This window comes from Barbus barbus (genome assembly GCF_936440315.1).
Source record: "Barbus barbus genome assembly, chromosome: 19".
Classification (NCBI taxonomy): domain Eukaryota; kingdom Metazoa; phylum Chordata; class Actinopteri; order Cypriniformes; family Cyprinidae; genus Barbus; species Barbus barbus.
In genome coordinates this window covers 26,195,230-26,216,804 of record NC_136747.1, presented here as the reverse complement: position 1 = coordinate 26,216,804, position 21,575 = coordinate 26,195,230, and the positions used below count along the sequence as shown (strand labels likewise).

The 21,575-nt window shown below is 39.9% G+C and overlaps 1 protein-coding gene across 3 annotated transcripts; it reads right to left on the bottom strand.

Moving 5' to 3' along the window:
* Window positions 1-544: 544 nt before the first annotated feature.
* On the bottom strand, window positions 545-20,927 carry LOC306885686 (BOLA class I histocompatibility antigen, alpha chain BL3-7-like). Of its 3 annotated transcripts, none has more exons than XM_079442376.1 (9): window positions 20,782-20,927; window positions 18,424-18,684; window positions 10,753-11,028; window positions 4,036-4,329; window positions 3,792-3,890; window positions 2,953-3,031; window positions 2,644-2,743; window positions 845-898; window positions 545-739 (listed from the first exon to the last, which is right to left on the bottom strand). In XM_079442376.1, the coding sequence occupies exons 1-7, from the start codon at window positions 20,828-20,830 to the stop codon at window positions 2,644-2,646; spliced, it is 1,158 nt and encodes a 385-aa protein (XP_079298502.1). In that variant the 5' UTR covers window positions 20,831-20,927; the 3' UTR covers window positions 545-739; window positions 845-898. The 3 variants fall into 3 exon arrangements, with proteins under 3 accessions (XP_079298502.1, XP_079298504.1, XP_079298503.1); XM_079442378.1 differs by having other exon boundaries at window positions 2,883-3,069; window positions 20,782-20,920; XM_079442377.1 differs by having other exon boundaries at window positions 2,883-3,031; window positions 20,782-20,920.
* Window positions 20,928-21,575: the final 648 nt, after the last annotated feature.

Below are 21,575 nucleotides of genomic sequence, written 5' to 3'. Positions count from 1 at the left end.
CCTACTGACTCGGTACTTCCGCCTACCTCAACCGTGACCTTTTCCACGTAAAGGGAGCCTGGACTGTGCCAAAAGAAAGAAAACAACAGAACCAAAAGAAATCGTACTAACCCATTTTAATCTAATTCTAAACTAAGAAAAGAAAAATGTGAAAAGAAAACAATCTTCAACGTCCAAGACGTCATACCTCGACTACACTACCTAACCAAACAAAATCATACAGAAAATGGCACAAGTCCCTAACCTATGGTGTCTAGACAACGAAATAAACCTAAATGTGCACCATGTAAGTCACGTGACATAACTTACCTACCCCCTTCACCTCCAGTCCAGTTGTAACAAAACTTTGAAAAGCTTTCCAAGGCTTTCAAGTATCAAAGGACAAAGGCTTCAGGACAGCAATTAGATACGATGTCTTACATGGCCGTCAAAGCACATTATGAACTAAACCATACAAACGAAGCCAAAACAAAAAAAAACACAAATTAACAAAGAAAAACCACAACACAAGTTCACAAAGACCGGCCTCAATTAATGAAAAACAAAAGTGTGAAGTAACATAATCTTTATTTTTTATATATAATTAATGTAGAACCATAATATAGATCAATCCTATCACTGAAATCTATCCTGTGTGTGTGAGAGAGAGAAAGTGTGTGTTTGTGTTGTAAGCAAGATGGACAGCAGGATGAGCATCAGTTTTTTTACTTCATCTCTCGCATCTGGTCTCCTAAAATGTCTGAAACATTACATTTTGTTCATTTCACATGACTGAAACAGTTGCACTAATGAATAGTAATAATATAATAACAAATAACAAATCCAATAATAATAATACACTTACATCTCTATGCTTTTGGATCTGAATGAGCTGAGCTGTTTGAACCATCATCGGAGGCTAGAATAGTAAACAAATTACAACAATTATAATCATCATGATTATAGTTACAGTTGTGGTCAGAATTATTGGAACCCTTGGTAAATATGATCAAAGAAGACTGTGAAAATTAACCTGCTTTGTTAATCCTTTTGATCTTTTATTTAAAAAAAATCACAAAAAGCTAACCTTTCATTGGATAATAAGAATTTAAAATGGGGGGAAATATCATTATGAAATAAATGTTTTTCTCAAACACACGTTGGACACAATTATTGGCACCTTTTTATTCAATACTTTTTGAAACCTCCATTTGTCAGTTTAACAGCTCTAAATCTTCTCTTATAATACCTGATGAGGTTAGAGAACACCTGACAAGAGATCAGAGACCATTCCTTCATCCAGAATCTCTCCAGATCCTTTAGATTCACAGCTCCATGACGGTGCTTCTCTTCAGTTCACCTCACTCATTTTCTACAGGGTTCAGGTCAGAGGACTGGAATGGCCAGCAGAAGCTTGGTTTTGTGCTCAGTGACCCATTTTTGTGTTGTTTTTGAGGTTTGTGTTTGGATTATTGTACGGTTGGAAGATCCAAACATGGCCCATTATAAGATTTCTAACAGAGTCAGTCACTTATTGATTTTTTATCTGTTGGTATTTGATAGAGTCCATGATGCCATGTGTCTGAACAAGATGTCCAGGACCTCCAGCAGAAATATAGGCCCACAACATCACAAATACAGCAGTATATTTCATTGTACACATGGGGTACTTTTTATCCCTGTGTTCACCAAACCCATCTTGAGTGTTTGCTGCTAAAAGCTCATTTTTTAGTTTCATCTGACCATAGAAGCCAGTACCATTTGAAGTTCCAGTCCTGTCTGATAACTGAATATGCTGGAGTTTGTTTTTGGATGAGCGAGGAGAATTTTTCTTGAAATCCTCCCAAACAACATGTGGTGATGTAGGGGCTGTTTGACAATTTTTTTTTAAGGTTTTCTGACCCCGAGACTCAACTATTTTCTGCAATTCTCCAGCTGTGATCCTTGAAGAGTCTTTAGCCACTCAAACTCTCCTTCTCACCGTGCATTAGGACGATATAGACGCACGTCCTCTTCCAGGCAGTTTCTTTACATTTTCTGTTGATTGGAAATTCTTAATTATTGCCCTGATGGTGGAAATGGGGATTTTCACTGCTCTAGCTCTTTTCTTAAAGCCACTTCACTAAGCTCAATTATCTTTTGCTGCACATCAGATATATATTCTTTGTTTTTTCTCATTGTGATGGATGATTAAGGGAATTTGGGCTTTGTTTTCCCTCCTATTTATATTTCTGTGAAACAGGAAGCCATGGCTGGATAATTTCATGTTCATAATCACCCTAGAGTGCTCAAAATTGTGAATATGAATGGGAATATACTTCAGAGATATTTTACTCTTAAGAATTTCTAGGGGTGCCAATAATTGTGTCCAACGTGTGTTTGAGAAAAACATTTATTTCATAATGATATTTCCCCCCATTTTAAATTCTTATTATCCAATGAAAGGTTAGCTTTTTGTGAATTTTTTTAAATAAAAGATCAAAAGGATTAACAAAGCAGGTTAATTTTCACAGTCTTCTTTTGATCATATTTACCAAGGGTTCCAATAATTCTGACCACAACTGTATATCACCTAATTATACAATTTCTTATTTATTAGTTATATTACAAGAAAAATATTGTGGAACTATATATATTGTAGAATCTGGTCAAACACACACACACCTAATTTCGAGACATTCCTACGCAGGCATAAATCAGAGCCCCTCCAGCATGGGATTGGCTGGCCGCCTCCTGCCCTGAACCTCCTGGTCTCAGGAGACCTCTAAAACCCAGAATATATGTGAGGAGAACATCTGGATGTCTTTACTGAATAAACTTTAAACGCCTGGCTGGTTTTATCATAAATAAATTCGGACAGGGCAAAAGACTTTGTCATTTTGAAAAAGACCCAGAACTCATACTTCCGGATTTTGCCTTTCCATTAACGCCATAATTCAAGGAAGAAGAAGGTTTTTACGATCGACGTCCAACCTAGAAAATCTCCAGAACCCCACGAGAGTGACCTTCCCACGACCTCTTGGGGAGAAGCGCGCCTTTTTCTTGTTGCTCTCTGACAGACAAAGAGATGCCACACCTTTGCTCACGTATCTTAAAGGGACAAAATTATACTAAGTTTCTGCTATTGAAACAATATACTCAGGAAAAGCACTATATACAATATAGTTACAACATATATTAAGGTTGTTTTGTGACATTTATGAGCTTGTTGTGTTATTGAAAGTTATGATATGGTTGTAATCTTTGATGCAGAAGTTTACCTGACAACTAATGTTCAGCTTACATGCTGGATGTGTTTATTTAGAATTTAGGATCGTTTAATCGATGCATTAACTGCGTAATGAATACAAATGATATATGTATTTTTGTGCATGTCAGATACATGTGTTTGGTTTCGGATGAAAGCTGATTTTATTAATAGTAAGCTGGTGTGAATGAAATTTGTTGTTCTCATCAATGCATGATTACAATAACGAATAGAGATCTGCTTTTAATAACTTCTTCATGTGATAAAAAAAACTTGATAAGATAATGTATGCACAAAACGCAGCTGTGCAGGGCGGGGCTCCGCCCCACAGGAAGAATCCGATTGGGTCAGGTTCCCGGGGGGCAGATCCCAAATCGGCCCGTTAAAACAGACACCCAAGGTGTCTCAGTGTTGCGTGGAGTTGGAAAACTGGTAAAGAAGAGCTTAAGCTCACCTCGCTCATCTCTCTGCTTGCTCACGCGCTGCAAAGCGCTCCTTACCACTAACATCACGGCCGTAAATGTAATCAATAGTGATTATAGTAATGTCTGAGTCTCTTTCTCACCTGTCTTTTTCTGATAGACCTTATATCCAGCAACAGCAATGATCACCAGCAGGAGGACAGCAGCAACAACACCAACAATGATCCCGATGGGAACAGAAGCTGAAGAATGCGATCAAATGAAAATATCAGGTTATTAAAGATTCTGACAGTACAGTACTGTCTAACCAGATACTGGCAATAGCAAATGATTTTCATTAACATTTTTTTAGTTTTATAGTCTACTCATCAAGACAACAACTCTCACCATAGTTACTGCTGATCTTGTCCTCTGTCAGGATGCTCCTGATGATTCTGTGATTGTGCTCCACCACACATTCATACTCGTTCTTCTTCAGATCATCAGGAGAAACTCTGAGGGTGCTCGTCTTCTGAAAGGTCCCGTCCTCATTGGGAAGAAGTTCACCAAGATCCACATCCTCATCATGATCTTGTCCGTTTTTCAGCCAGGAGATTGTTACTTCTTTGGGGTAAAAACCTGTAGCATGACACTTGACTGAAGACGAGGAAGACTTCTGCAGCAGAAACACCTGAGGAGAGACTGAGAGAGAGGCAAGATGATTAAAAAAGATATTGAATAAGAAAATTAGACAAAGCCTACAACATTCAAATAAAGTAATTACTATACAGTTCTTCTCATAATCTGTTGTATTAATAGCTTTATCAGATAATTATAAAAAGCTCATTTTTCAAAGTTTGATTGAAAGTTTTTTTTCCACTGTGTGCATACGCAATAAAGTCTTAAATTCTTTTGGATTATTGTTTCACAAAATTCAGTTTGCTTATATGTTGTGTTGTTATATAATAAAAAGCCCTTCACAAATACCAAACTATGTGTAATAATATTATTATGCTGAGGAATACATATTTTCACTTCATTCTAGGGCTGTGTATTGGCAAGAATCTGGCGATACGATACGTATCACGATACAGGGTGTAGCTGCCCTTTGGCATCCATCAACGGGACACAGAGAGTTTCTGACGGCTGCTTCTTTATTTCGCCCGTGAAGAGCGCCATTAAACCTTCGCTGCGTATGTTATCACCGTGAAACTACACAAAGAAACAACAAAACCAATAAATACAACTCATAAACAGAAACATACAATAAATAAAGTACACATTTAAGGAGAAAAAGAAGAAAAAATAACGATGAAATTAATAGACAGTTTGAAACAACTAATTAACAAGCAGAGCTCATAAAACCATGAAAGAAACAACAAAACGTAATGTATATCAACTTCACATACCTCACTCCGCTTTACCAAAGGGTACTAAGTTGTAATTAAGTAGAATCAAGGCACCATTCACATTAAAACGCCGCATTATCTTCATGTACTATGGAGGAACATGAATCTTCGCTCCTCTCTGCTGATCTGACTACTTTGCGTTTTTACACCCCTAAGTGCGTAAGCATGTAACATGCTCAGAACAAATTTAAAGAGACATGACCATTTTGCGGTCACTTACACTCCCACCAATCTATCCCCCGGTTTCACAGACAAGGCTTAAGACTAGTCCCAGACTAAAATGTAATTCTAAGCTGTTTCAAATGAAAGAAACTTGCACTGACTGATCTTAAAACATGTCAGTGCCTTTGTTTTGTCTCAGGATGCACACCAGTAATGCTTTTTATAAGGCATGCTAAAAAAATTACTTAAATGTCCTATTTGAACTATGGCCTAATCCTGGCTTAGTCTGAGCCCTGTCTGTGAAACCGGGCCATGGTATGACAAATCAAAAGAACAACTGAAAATGAATCAGAACATGATTTTGAACCTTAATATGACCGCCTTTCAGTTGAATAAATGTATGACTAGAAAGCATTTCAGAAATAATTACTTGGTCTGATGTGAGGGTATCACCCAAGCTATTAACAGTCACTCTTCTTCAAGAAGCACCACCAATTTCTGGATGGGCCTTTCAATAATTGTGGGCTTGGAGGGTTGATTACGTTTGCTAACAAATTTTCGTTCTCCTACTTGTACCTTCACTCGCCAACAAATCCATCACTCTCTTCGACAGTTTCAACCACTCTGCCTAACTGCCATTGACTTCTTGGGAGCATATCCTCTTTGATGATTATGACATCATTTACTCTGAGGTTTCACCGAGGAGTATGCCACTTTTGGCGTGTTGAAATGTTAAGAAGATACTCCTCCTTCCAACGACTCCAAAACTGCTCGACCAAGTATTGGACTCTACGCCATCGTTTCGTAGCATACATGTCTTCTTTGACAAATTGTCCTGGAGGTGGAAGTGCAACATTAGACTTCATCAGTATTAAATGGTTTGGGGTCAGAGGTTCGATTGAATTTGGATCATTAATGCCATCTACCATTAGTGGACGGCTATTAACTATAGCCATTGCTTCATAGAACAGCGTTCTAAGTGAAGCATTGTCCAGCCTGCCTGGGCACTGAGCAAGTGTGGCATTAAGTACATTTCGCACAGTTCGTATTTGTTCGTATTTTAGTTCTTGACTGAGTGATGACCTTTTCAGTCTTCCTCCAACACGAAGAAGACCTTTGTCCAAAACAGGATCTACGTGGTACAACGCACTAGAACTTGGAAGAGCGTTCCCCTTCTCGATCATTCTTATTTCTTTGGAGAACACTTCCTGCTGGACAAGCTTGATCACTGCTTCAGCAACCCTCTGACGCTCCTCAACAGTCACATGATCACTGGGGTATTTCTGTTTTGATCCTAGTCTTTTTATCCTAGCAACAACCTTTAGAAGCATAGACCAAGAAGAAAATCGACTGAAACGACTGAGAATGTCTGTACTGTCACTGACCGTGGTCGTGAATGTTTGGACTGATCTAACTTCAGGGTCACCAACAAGCAGGTTGGCAGAGGTGTACGGTGTTGGATTTATTTCTTGTTCCCACAGAAATTTGGGTCCCGATAACCAGATCGATGAAGGGATGTCAGAGGTGTGAAGCCCTCTAGAGGCGTGATCAGCAGGGTTTTCTCTTGTATTAATGTAATACCACTGACTCTGGTTCGTAATGTCCCTTATCACGGAACCGGGCGTGATAGTGCGCAGTCGCCCGTACAGGCTACCTGAACACAAAAAACAAATTTCTTGATCGGCTGGGTACAGCTCGTTTTTATTCGACTCTGGATTTAACAAAAGGGTATTGGCAGATCCCCTTATCGCCCTTATCCAAAGAAAAAACAGCCTTCACCACGCCGTTCGGATTGCACCAATTCGTTACGCTTCCTTTCGGTTTGTTCGGGGCACCGGCCACTTTTCAGCGTCTCGTGGACCGAATCCTCCATCCGCATGCTGCCTATGCCGCTGCCTACCTGGATGACATCATCATCTATAGTCAGGACTGGCAGCGTCATATGGCGCATCTGCAGGCGGTTCTACAATCGCTGAGAAGGGCCGGTCTCACGGCCAACCCGAAGAAGTGTGCGGTTGGGCGGGTGGAGGTCAGGTATCTGGGATTCCACTTGGGTCATGGACAGGTGCGTCCCCAAATTAATAAGACGACGGCAATTGCGACCTGTCCACGACCCAAGACCAAAAAGGAGGTGAGGCAGTTCCTGGGGCAATTTTTTGAGTCCTCATGAACGAACGAACTTACGAATCATGGTTTTCAAAGTGCGATTAAATCGTTCCACCAGGCCGTCCGTATGTGGGTGAAAGATGCTGGTGCGAACCGATTTAATGCCCAATAACTCGTACAGCTCGCGTATCGTACGTGACATAAACGCCGTGCCTTGGTCAGTGAGAATCTCTTTCGGGATTCCCACTCGGGAGATTATACGAAACAGGGCCTCCGCCACACTTTTCGCCGAAATGCTGCGGAGCGCCACTGCTTCGGGGTATCGCGTTGCATAGTCCACAAGGACCAATGCAAAGCGATGCCCCCGTGCGGACCGTTCCAATGGCCCGATGAGGTCCATACCAATTCTCTCGAAGGGGACCTGCACAAGAGGAAGGGGGCGCAACGGCGCTTTTGGGGAGGCCGGGGAATTCACTAACTGACACTCACGACAAGCCGCGCACCACCTACGCACGTTCTCGTGAATGCCCGGCCAAAAGAATCGGGTCATTAGACGGTTTAGTGTAGCTGTCTGCCCTAAATGCCCTGCCATGGGATTATAATGAGCCGCCTGGAAAAGCATTCCCCGGCGGCTTTTAGGCACTAACAGCTGGGTTGTATCCTGTTTTGTTTGAGTGTCTTGGGTCACTCGATACAACCGATCTTTTAAAATAGCAAAATAGGGATAAGAAAGGGGTCGGGCTGACTGGAGAGGCTGTCCGTCGATGGAACAGACCTGCTCAAACGCATATTTTAGCGTCTCATCCCGAGACTGTTCCAGGGGAAAGTCATCACGCTCAGAAAGGACTAGCCTCTCGATTGCACTCGGTTCCCCTGGCTGGTTGACTAAACGCTGGCCAATTGGTTCCCAAAATCAGCGGATGTCTGAGGTGCTGATTAACAGCCACCTCCACATTATGCTTTTGCCCCCGAAATTGGATGGCTAAGAGCATTACTGGGTATTTTACCACATCCCCGTATATGCACCGCACCTGTACCATGCAGCTCTTATCCAATGCCGCTGGTTGAATTAGGCTTTGATGGATCGAGGTTTGGTTACACCCCGAGTCCACCAGAGCCCAATACGTACCCCCCTTAATACTCACAGGTATTTGGTACCGGCCAGCTTGATCAGGGACGGCCTGCGGGCAGTCCGGAACCCGGATCAGTGCCCCGACCTCCATCACCGGGCACCGATCGATAAAATGTCCTGGGTCCCCGCAATGCCAACAGGCCGGCCCAGACTTCCCCGCCGCCCTAGTGGCGGGAAGTGGGTCAAGGGATTGGCGTGGAGAGAAGGAGGGAGCAGAATCGGGAACGCCACTCTGTCCCGTAGGCCCCGCCCCCCTGGGCGAGACCCTCAGGCTTCCAGACTCCGGTGCTGGCCCACCCCTCCAGCGGGGTGGGGCTCAAGGAGGGGGATTCAGCCGCGACCTAGGGAGAGGGACAGGTTTGGGAGAGGAAGGAGAGGGGAGAGAGAGAGAGACAGCTGGTAGAGCCTCGCCAACCCCGTGGCACGCCACCATCTGGTCCTCCGCCAGTTGAATGGCCAGGTCCAACGATGCCGAGGTCTTCCTCGGCAGCCGCGCGATGAACTGCTCCAGCACCACCTGATCCACTATCTGGTCGACATCGTTTCCCCCGGCCAACAGCCATCTGCGGCAGGCGTCCCGGAGCTGTTGAGCCATCACAAAGGGCCGGCTGCTGTCCCCCAGCTTCAGCGATCGGAAGCGCTGACGATGTTGTTCGGGGTTCAAGCCGACCCGCTGGAGGATGGCTCTCTTGAGGTCGTCGTAGACCAGGAGGTTCTGAACCGGCAACTGGGCCTCCCCCAACAGCATCGGAATGAGGCGCACAGTCCAGTTCGCCTGAGGCCACCCACATGCCTCAGCGGTTCTCTCGAAGAGGTCGATGAACGCCTCCGGATCATCCTGCGGACCCATCCTGTTCAGCGGCATGTGGGTGGGTCGGTGGGTCTGGAAGCGACGTTCCTGGTCCTCCCTCATGTCCAGCAGCGCTTGATGGTGCTCCTGGTGGAGGCCCGCGAGCGAATGGATGACATGATGGCAACAGCCTTCCTTCTTCCTTCCCGGGTTTCGGCACCAGTGTAATACAGCTCAGTTCGGGGTTGAGGAAGGAAGAGGACAAGGTTGGCTGTCGGAGACTCGTGTGGCTTTTATTCAATAAATCAAACACAAAATAAAGTTTGCCCAACGGCACAGATCAGCAAAAGCGCAGCTTTTGTCAGTACGTAGTTTCTCCAGCTTTTCTTTCAGCTCCTGACAGTCACACACACACAAGTCTCCGTCTCTCTCTCTCCCTGTACATCTCTCCCCGGCTTCTTAAGCAGTCTCTCCACGCCAATCACTGCAATAAAACACAGGTGTTCATCATTTTGCACTTGACCCACTTTCTCCCCGCTCGTCTACCAATGCTCTCTCCCGCTGCAGACTCCGCTGAACCACGCCCCCCTCGCCACAAGGTCTTTGACTGATTACCTGATCCCTGCGATGACTCTGAAATGACTGTGTTTGTTATTGTGCATCCAAAGATGGATCCATACTCATCCTTATTCAGCACTTGTCTCACCCTTTCCTTCACAAGCTCTTCGTTGTAATCTGCATCTATTGTTTCCAGCCGTTTACTCACAAGATCACTGATCTCAGCAGTCAGTGCAGCACAAGCGTCCATACGATTGACAATGTCTGGAGAAGTAGCGTGGTTACGTAATATTGGTTCATAGTGCTGATAAACTGAATTATGTTGGCTTTGGATGTCTTGCTGTATTTTTTCAAGATTCTCACGTGAACAGAACCAGGGGTAGACAATAAGGGAAATTTGCCACTGGCCCTCCGGACCAGTGTCTTTTGAAGTTCACTGGCCCAGGTCAACGCGTCGGGTATTGATCCCAATAATCACGAAAAAGCTTTGTTGTTGCTTGAACAACATGAATAGCATTTATTTTTTTTAAGGTAGGTTTAGTGCAAAGTCGGGATATGAACTCAAAACGAAACAACTGCCATGAATCTTCTATAATTTTTTTTTTAAATATCGATATTCCATTTTGGAGAATCGATACAGTATCGCCAAACAATATATCGCGATATTCACGTGTATCGACATTTTCTTACCCTAACTTACTTCATTCTGTATTATCTGTTTTCTGGCAGCACACTTCTTAAACTATATCTGGTACAGATTCTCCAGTGATGCCCAACATGTGAAATATGCAGGTTTATATCATAAATATCTCCTGTATGGCATTTACATTCTGTTCTGGTTTTTAAGCAGATGAATGTTGTTTTGTGATGCATATAAGGGCTCTGTTTCTTGTTAAAAATGTGAATGCAGTTATGATAAGCACTCACTATGCAGTGGTCTGCAGTGACCCAGAAACTGATATAATTACCTTTTCTCTCCAGAGTGTCCTTGCCATATCTCACATACTTCTGCAGCCACTCAATGCATATATTCTCCAGATATGCTTTATCTTGTTCTGCAAAAGCTCTATTAGCATCCCGTTTGAGTTTGGTAATCACAGCTCGAGGATTAGCAGCAGTCCAGGTGAGGGTACTCTTATCCAGACTGATGAAGTCCTCTCCATCATAACCATCCTGTATGTATCCTCGTTTGGTGCCATCATCATCCAGCTCACAGCCGTACAACTCCTGGAGTATGTGAACACCTGAGAGAAACAACACAGATCATTATATCACACTCACCATTCCTCACTTTCTCTAAAACAGTCTTAAAGTAGGGCTGTCGCAATTCGTCGATTTTTATCGATTTTTATAAATCATCGACTTTATTTCGCTCGCGACGACTAACCGGCAAAACACCGGAAGTGCCGCATTTCACGGACGAGAATCCATAAAACACATTTTTAGACTATTTTCCAAGGCTGCATGATATATTAAACCCATTTAAAAATCATAATTAAGCATAATTGTGAATTCACAAACGCAAATTATATGGGATGCAGTTCTAACAGTATATGCGCTTTAATTATTTACAAGTGGAGCGTCTCATACTCATCTCTGCATGTTGTTGTGAGTTTGTGTTTATTATAAAGTTCATCTGTGAACGCAACGCGCGCTATTTCATCAGATTTGTAGGTAAATCATTTATAAATTACACAAACACAAGACAGGGCTCCAGACAAAAAAATCGAGTAAGGAGCCATTGGCTCCTATAAAAGAAAAACTTAGGCGCCAAATTATTTTTTTAGGTGCCACAGAATAAAAGTGGTTTATTTTATTATTATCATTTTATTTTTCCCCCCTATTTTAACATTTCAATCATTTTGTCATGCGTTTATGTCTTATCTTTTCTAGGCTTTATCAGCATTTTAATCCATCTTGTAGATGATCAGGTCGACCGGGGGACTAAGGTTCACTTAACCCTGTAAAACCCAAATATAGAAAAACACACAAACAAAATTTTTCAACCATTCAGATGTTGTTGTAGGAGGCCTTTGGGGCTGAAAATTGAGTGTTTTCAAAAATTTTATGTTTTAGTAAGTTTTTACAGAAATGTTGTAATATTGCAACATTAGGCTTAATGGGGAGCAGAATATCCTGTATTTTCACTCACTGTCTGAGCAACAATACAGAACTAAGGATTCATTTGCAGGCTTTTGCTTTTCCCAAACCAGTATATAACATGAATAATAATCTCAGTCATGTTGTTATGAAGAGTCATTTATTCCAACAACAAGAACTTTGACATTTATTTACATTATTTACAGTGATAGTCCCAGAAGCAGTTCTTGTCCTCTGAAAAACAGAGGCGGACATCACACTTGCTGCACTGGGTATTAGTATACCCTTTACTGCAATTTCTGCAGCGTCCTCTCTTTGTCTTCAGTGGAAAATGTCCAGTGAGGTCCGTGCGCACATCCAGAGGGGGGTGTGCACATGATTTTTTGGAAGAGGGACCGTTTGGACTCCCATCACCTAAGGATGGTCTCTTTCCAGCATTCAAAGGGCTCCCTGCTGCGACTGGGCTTCCATTGCCTGAAGATGGTCGTCCTCTCTTTGTAGTTTTGAGTGTTGTGTCCACCTGATTAGAAAAAAAATAATAAATATATCAATTCATATACATCTCAAACGCACATGAAGATACTAGTCTAATATATCACAAACAAGGCAAATAGCAGAAATAGATAATTACCAGGATGAGAGAGGATGCTAGCTGTGCCTGGAACTTTCTCATGTTCAGTATCTCCTTCTTTGGCATCCTGAGAGCTTGGCAGTGCCGCCTGTAGAGGAGCCAGGCGTTGACGACAGCGAGGGTGATGGTGTGCCAGAAGATGTACATGTACCATCGCCGGGATTTCAGGGCATACTTGTATTTTGCTGTAAATGAGTCCAACAAATCCACACCTCCCATGAATTTGTTGTAGGTACCCACAATGTAAGGCCTTTCAACGTCAATGTAGGTTTTGGTGGCTTTGTCCCAGCGTTGAATCTCCTGCACAGGTTCTGGTCCAGCGAAGGATGACACAAGTGTGACTGCCCTGTTGTCGTACCATTTGACAGCACAAATGTTCTGTTTCCCCTCCACTCTGTGGTCAAAGCTTCCTCTGCCCTTCTTCTTCAAGCTTTTCTCATCTTCAAGATTGCAGTTGGGTAGGCGGACCTGCCTGGCTGTTCCCACATAATGGATTCCTTGCTCAAGGAGCTTCACTACCAGTGGAACAGAGGTGAAGTAGTTGTCTGCGTAGATCTTGTAGTTTTGGCCCTTTGGAAGTGTGGAGGCAAGCTTCATTACAACATCACCTGACAATCCAAGTTCAGATTTGACTCGTACTCCATTGTTGCTCCCTTGGTAAACATCAAAGTCAAGCATCATGCCAGAGATTCCAGCTCTCACCCAGACTTTAAACCCCCATGGGTGTGGCTTGCCTCGCATATACTGCTTGATGCTAATGTGAATTAAATGTCTTTTACAACTTGAAATATACAGTCACAAAGAATTGTTCGTTACACAGAATCTGTACCAATATCATGGACCATAAGCATCACTTGGCAACTGAGTGCAGTGCATCCTATAAATGTTGTCACGTCTTTCACACATTCAGTCTGTTTTTCTTCATTAGTAAAATGCAATTTTATAGGAGGAGTTGAATCATGTACAACAGAATAAGTAAAAATATGAATATGCAACAGCGCATAAATATAGCAAAACGCTCCTCTTAGTTATTTTTCTAGCTGACTGATGAGTTTATGGACACTGAGTGGTTATTCTGAGGTAAATGTATTACAATGCAATGTTTACAAGCTTTATACATTTCCTCAGTTTGAAACACTGAATGAGTTTTTACATAAAACATTTCAGTAAGTTGTACTATAGGCTTTCTTATTGCCTACCTTTTGATCATGTTCATTTCATACTATAGTAGTAAATCGAAATATATAATGGGTTCACTTGCTGCTTTAACTGAGGTGCTAAAGAGATCGCGCCTGAGCATTAAGTGCGATACTCTCCGCTCGCGCGATCCGGACGCATACACGGACCGTGTGGACGCGGGGTACTGCTGTTTATATTACCGACAGTGTGCGCTTGTGGTCCGCATTAAAGAGCACCCAAACCGCATCATTTCAATTTCGTAGCATTTTAAAGCTGATGCTTTGTTTATTAAAAAGTAAGACAGCACAAAGCTTTTTGCGATTACTGGATGGCAAGTGCGCTTCAAATAACAGGAAGTCCATGCATTAACAGAACACAGCATATAGACGAAGATCTCGATAAGTATCCACAGAGCTGACAGCTTTACCTGTTGAAGTTTGTTCAAGTTGTGCACGAAATAGACACGGCTTTTCTGCACTTGCACTTTGGGGCTGTTTACACCTGGTCACTTCATGCATTTTTTCCTGATCGCATTTTTTCCTGATCCTGAAAAGACCAGGTGTAAATGCCGTCCGAAACGCATTCGAGACGGATATAAATCCAATCGCTCGAACCACTTCAGGAGGTGGTCTGGGCGAAACCGGACAAGTGTAAATGCATCTGGTTGTTGAAACCACATATGGTAATTTTACTCCTCCCATAATATTAAAGTAATAGACGTGTGAGATCGTTTTATAGCCTATATGGCATGTTATAGTCAGATATGACAGCGCAATGCAACAAGCATCACCGCGGATGAGTAGCGGAGTATTTCTTCAGCAAGCGACGCGCAAACTGAATGAACCTGAAAGTAAGTCGCCAGTAGCGAGTAGCGAGACTAGCCTTTCCAGTGCTGATGCCGCGCGCTCTCTGATATTGAAATTAGCTGATAATTAATAAAATTATCCATTGCTTTCATTGACGTGAACTCCGTTATATTTGCATATGAAGCGGGAATTGAACGGATTTATATCCGTTTTGCGAAGACACATTTATGTGGCCAAGTGTAAATGGGGAAACGTTTTAACAAATCATATAGATATCCGATCAGAGAAAATGCATGAACCAGGTGTAAACAGGCCCTTTCAGGTCTCTCTCACTGCGTTCAGCAGACTGTGTGCGGCAGAGACGAGGACTGTTTGAAACTCTTTTCAGTAAAACTTTGATGCGCATCGTCTTATGTAAGTTTAATACGTGAACATAACAAAAGATGTGAGCGCAAAACAATCGGGAAAAAGTCCTTTCATGCAAATTATATATAGTCGCCAGTGGCGACCTCAGCAAAAACTTCACTCGCAAATTAATATTTTTGGTCGCAACGCATTTTAGTCGCAGTTTGGAGCCCTGCAAGAAAATACATCGCGATTTCAAAATAAAAGCTGAACCCTCACTCTGAGTTTAAACGGTTTGATGTCCACATATTCATGTAATTTCAGCGGCTATTGCATTTCTGTCCTAAAGAAATGGCCAAATATGAAAGATTAAGTGTACATTTGAATTAAATGGTGCTTGGTCAATATTAAACAGGGATTAGATCACAGTAATGTGTAAAAACAATCATCTGGCCGTCGTTTGTTGTTATGCGTAATACATATGATTTCTTGCTTTTGATACTTTATTTGAACTAATTATTATTGCATCATTGTTATTATATATGTATTTTAAGTCATTTTAAAAGCTATTGTTCACATTAATCTATTTTTATTACTACAAAAAAATATAATAAAAATATAATTAAAGGGCCCTATGAAATCCATTGTATTTCCAAATTCAGTTTTTAAAATTGTATTAATCAAAAAGCCTGTCTAATTAATTAAGTTTTTCAGTTTTATCTGTACCAAATTCTGTTTTCCATTATTTTCTGGATTCCATTTTAATGGTTACATTAAATGTTAATAATAAAAAGCATCTCCAATTAATTGATTTTATATAAAAAAAAGTTTTTTTTTTTCAGAAATACTGCACATTTACATTTTTCACATAAATAAGTTCTGGTAAATAATATTTCTGGTAAATACTCCTTTAAGAAGTGTTTTTTGATGATAATGTTAATATTATTAGACTAGAACAGGTGGATGTGTTGTCGTTCTCACACTATAATACTGAACTGATTTCAGTGATTTGGACTGAGATGGACACTTGCTTCTTGCACTCTATGTTGCACGTCACTTTTGCTTTAAAAAAGGATTTCATAGACATTTGGATTTCATTTGGTTTAATAAAATATTCCTAAGTAAAATTGTTGAGGGTTTTTTTTGTGGGAAATTAATCGTTTAGATTAATCGATTAATCGAAAAATTAGTCGATAGATTAATCGAAATAAAAATAGTTGTTAGTGGCAGCCCTATCTTAAAGACTTGATAATGAAGCAGAATGTTTTCCAGTCTTCATTTTCAACACAAAACCAAACATCGACATAAAGATGAGAGCAATTATGATTGGCTAAAGGAACTGGTTTGTACTAATATATACAAGCATCCAGGGAAAGTGAACAGACAAATTTGTCTGCATATAAACATCAATCTTGTGCACATGCGTATGATGAGTTCACAAAATCTAAATATTTGACAGCTCGAGGTTATTCAGTAAAAGATGAAAGTAAAAATCAATGTGAGCTATTCCAATGGGAATCAGATTTGTGTGTTCAGACGCAGGTTAGACGTCCAGATATCGGATATGTATCCGATTTAAAACCACATTTGAAAGCGACAGAATGGATGCGAAAGAATCGGATCTTGTGCGGATTTTTGTGTTTAGTCGTGTGCAACATCTGATCTATGTCACATGTGAGTAAAAAACTGATTTTCAGACACAGATTACTATGTGGTTGCTGGGGTGTTCTGGGTGGTTGCTAGGCAGTTGCTAGGGTGTTCTGGGTGGTTGCTAGGGTGTTATGAGTGGTTGCTAGGGTGGTACTGTGTAGTTGTTAGGTCTTAAATGAAAAGCATGTGCTTTATTTCCTTTTATATCACAACTGTATTCCTGCAGGATTAAAACAGCATTTAAATGTCACTAAAGTTCAGCAGGTCAGCTTTTTTTTCAGTAAAATCAGTGTAATACATTTTTGTTCAATAATATTTTTTATTTTTGTATTTTTAGAAAATTTCATGGTACTAATGAATATTTATGCAATAATTATAATCAATATTTTCCCTTTGAAATTAATACAATTTAATTTCTATTATTTTCATCTCATCTAAAGCATCTCTGTTCACACATTTCACTTTTTCTCCTCTGTTTCTGAAGCAGAACCAGTTCATTTCTTTCAAAAGAAGAACTAGATTAAGAAGATTGTCAAGACAAGCTTTCTGTTGCTTGAGAAAACAGTTTAAAAAGCCTGAAGTTTGAAGTAGTTTTAAATTTGAATTGCTTTTAAACACTCAAAATGTGAAAGTGATGTAATTCAGACAGATTGCTGTGTGGTTGCTAGGGTACTCTGTATGGTTGCTAGGGTACTCTGTGTGGTTGCTAGGGTACTCTGTATGGTTGCTAGGGTGTTCTGGGTAACAGAAAACATGATTTATATTGTGATGTCTTCATTAGATGAACAAGACAGCAAACAGACGGCACAATCAGTGTAGTTTGACTCAAGAATGAACGACTCTTATGAATCAGTTTGATTGAATCACTCACTGAATGAATCATTAGCAGCTGCTGTCGTCTGATTCGCTGCAGCGGATGTCATGTGATTTTCATCACGTCCAATCAAACTGAACCATGAACTGTTTCTGTGTTGTGTGTGTTTAAGGCTTGACTGATTGAAGCTTGAAGTTACTGACTGATTGTTAAAGAACAACATCAGGAAGAACGACCCCTCGGCAGAAACTGTGTTACATAGTGTGTGTGAGTGTGAGTGTGTGTGTGTGTGTGTGTGTGTGTGTGTGTGTGTGTATGTGTGTGTGAGTGTGAGTGTGTGTGTGTGTGTGTGTGTGTGCACCTGGTATTCATCACGTCCTGGGGACCAAATGTCCCCACAAGGATAGTAATACCAGTAAATCTTAATCTTGTGGGGACATTTTTTGGTCCCCATGAGGAAACAAGCTTATAAATCATACAGCATAAAGTTTTTTGAAAATCTAAAAATGCAGCATGTTTCCTGTGAGGGCTAAGTTTAGGTGTAGGGTTGGTGTAGGGCAATAGCACATACAGATTGTACAGTATAAAAACCATTACGCCTATGGGATGTCCCCATAAAACATGGAAACCCAACGTGTGTGTGTGTGTGTGTGTGTGCGTGCGTGCGTGCGTGCGTGTCTGTGTGTGTGTGTGTGTGTGTGTGTGTGTGTTCTGCTGTTTTAACACCTTTTTGCCAAAACTGAGACATACAATGTTTGAGTCATAAATATGAATGAATTGTAAAAGTGTCCCAATATGAAACATTAAAAATATCACTACCTTACTGTACAATAAAAAAGACAAAAGTAAACATATCTGTCTTTAGTGGATATTAGTGTTTATTTAACAAACACATCTTTAATACTGCCTAAATAAAATAAAACTAAAAGATATTGTAAATGCTATGTAAATGGTAGCTGTACTCCTAATACTGTATCATTAGTATGTAAAATAATCAAAACTAGGACCCCCCCACTACCCCCTGGAGGTTTGTGCTACCGCTGTGTGAAGAGATATTTCACTGGCAGCTAAAACTGATGGCTTTGTCTGTGTGTAACGTTTCTTATCAACTTACCTGCTGACTGGTTGAAGCGTTGCTTTAGGATCTGGACGCCGGCTATGAAGAGCTGATGTGTGCCAATCTGAATCTGAGTCTCTCTGTTCCAATAATCTGCTCCAACATTGTGTCTGATCCACTCTGTCTTCGGCACAGTTTTCATTATGTTGCTGTCAAAGTACGTAAACTGCTCATCATCAACCAGACCAACCGCTGTGAACTCTGGGAAGTCACTGATGCCAGACACAGCGGTGTAGACGTATCTCAGAGAGTGTGTTCCTGAGGACCGAGACACAAACAGAGAGAAGCTCATGATCTCAAATTAATCATCTCCACATAAAGCCTGTTCAAAATTCACAATTAGGCTATATTATAATTTACACCATAACAGGTGAAAACATTTACTTATAATACAGTATTTAAATTTAAAAAAGGACACCCTGATATACAAAAGGACTGTAGCTTTAGTTGTTTATTATCTCTGTAATTATGTTCATATTCCAGATCTTCCTAATCTGCCTAATCTCACATTTGAGACCTTGTCAGCTTTTATACAAAAAATATAGCAAGACGTGCTGGTTTTTTTATTAAAACAATATTTACTCACAAACTAGACAAGTGTGCTAAAACACAGAAGTCATTTTGATTCAAGTTACTTAAAAATAAACACGACGACAGATAAAAGACAGATATCTAGACACAGTAAACTATGTTTGATTTGATATATACAGCTGAGATTTCAAGATCTCACTTCAGATAAAGATAAATATAAGAAGAACAAATCTATTACTGAATATATTACTGGAAATCTGTCCAAAAATAGAACAAAGAAAGAAAAATGCTACAATAATGATTTGTATTTGATTAACCTATTTAACAGGAATGTATTATTATTATTATTCATTAGTACAGCAGATTCAATGTGAAAGGAATGAAATGCAGTAATTTTCTGGTATTTTATGATGCAGGATTAGTGTGAAATATGAAGTAAAAAATGGTGTTTATCCTGCTGTCTATTCTGCTTTCAACACATAAACACACTTTCTCTCTCAAACAGGATCAGATTTCAGAGATTGATGTGATTGATCTGTTTTATATGTCTGTTGTCCCGGGGTTGTCTTCTTTATCTCTTCAAGTCCTAGCTTTTACTATTTTGAACAATGCACTGAAAAAAAATGATTCATTTAATTTTTTTTTTTACATTGAAGTAAACAAATTTAGTTGACTAACTTTAAACATGTTTTTTTTAATGTAGCTAAAATAAATTGTTTGCAACCGCTTACTTTAATTTAGCATATTTTTTTCAGTGTGACTGTAACCTTGTATAACAGACACTTCTCGTGTTTATTGCATCTTACAGTAAATCTCGTGTTATATTCCTCAACTGTAAGTCGCTTTGATAAAAGAGTCTGCTAAAGGAATAAAAGATAAATGTTTTGTGGCATTATATCTAGTTGCCAAAACACTGCCGTCAAAATCTCCTTTAATCACACGACAAACATCTTTTCTTTCCAGTTGTTCGTGGGGTCTTGTGAAGAAACGGAAACAAAATTCCTGTTATTTTTTTATTCTGCTGTAATGGTAATTTTCCACAATACATGGCAGGACAATTACAAAGCTATAAGGTTTATTGGTAATTAACAGCAGACTGAAGTGTAGCGGGTCATCGGTATCCGGGCAGAAAATTCTCGGTATTCTATAGTTTCGCTCTAGAATAGGTTTTAAATTTTCAAACTCAAAACAATAAGATAAATATATTTGTTAGCTATTATTAATTTTATTATACACGCATGTTTTGGAATACGTGCAATTCCTATCCTCCTGTTTCTTAGCATACTTATTATTATTTAACATTGTTTATTATTAAGCTATTAGTATTGTTAGTAGGCTAGTAGTAGTAGTAGTATGGCTAAATCAGTTTTGTGAAAAGAATACTAATCAAAATATAACGTCGCAGACAAACATGAAGAAGAATAGGTTTAGAAGCAGAATCAGATTTATTGCCAGGTATGTTTGCATATAAGAGGAATTTGATTTAGTGACAGAATGACACAGATAATAATAATAAAAAAAAAAAATAATAATAATGTACAAATATACAGATGGACAATATAAAAAATAGCACAAAAACAATATACTATATAATACATATATTATATATAACTATAATATTTATATATAACTATAATATTTAAAGTATGATCTTTAGGATATTAAAACATTAAACATGTCCAAATAAGCTACGCGTCTCTAAAAAAGTGTTATTAACACAAATCTTTGACTCAAGTGGGCTGTTCTTGTCTGTTTCAGTAACAGAATAACTCTTAGAAAGCAATCATAACAAATAATAGGCTAATATTGAAATAATCTACTCACCAGCATAAACCAGATGAGCTCCAAGCAGCAAAAGCAGCAAGGGACGCATTCTTGCTTTGGCCTGAGAAACAAGCCCTTTTAGAAAAACCGTATTCAGGATTTACTTAAAATAAGTGAACCAGTCTCCTCCAAGTAGGGCTCGCTGCATCCTGCGGTGGACATCCAACCCCGCCCACATCCAAGTGTGACGTCACAAGCCACGCCCATACCAATACAGTCACGCCCACGTCACAGCGTTATGTCAGAAACCACGCCCTATCATATACGTCCCTTTTGTGTTTCCCCGGGAAACCCGGAAGTAACGTTATGTCAAAGAAATTTACAGCCGTTTTTGGGATCTAAATAAAATAATGTTGCCTTTCGTTTTACTAATACACGTTTTCTTATTTCTTGAAAGGATGTCTAGGCTAAAATGGCACAACTTAAATCTAATATATTTAATGTCTAAAGTACTGAGCTGATCTCTCATCACAACAGCCTGTAAAACACTTGCATTGGTTGATTAAATTAGGCTGATTGTAATAAAAAACCTCTACACCTTACCTTATTTAACCTTATTTAACCTTATAAATTCTCATTTAATTACTATCGATTTTAAACTACCTAAGACACCTTTTAGATTTATCAAATTTAAAGGGTACAATTAGATTTTGTTATTGTAAAAGTCACAACACATTGTTATAATTTATAATTGTCATTTAATTTTCTAAAGATGTGTTGTTCCACTTATCATCAGTTGTTAATATTTGACTGAAATGATTGGCAGTTCTCCATACAGTATGCAGTAGGAGACA

Bases quoted from the DNA above. Each gene is read 5' to 3' on its own strand.
- LOC306885686 (XM_079442376.1), bottom strand. From the start codon at position 20,830: ATGCGTCCCTTGCTGCTTTTGCTGCTTGGAGCTCATCTGGTTTATGCT. The intron at 4,330-10,752 runs GTAATTATATCA...CCTCTCTCTCAG, and splicing joins GGACACTCTGGAGAGAAAAG to TCTCTCCTCAGGTGTTTCTG. The intron at 2,744-2,952 runs GTTGGACGTCGA...TCTGGGTTTTAG, and splicing joins GGGTTCTGGAGATTTTCTAG to AGGTCTCCTGAGACCAGGAG.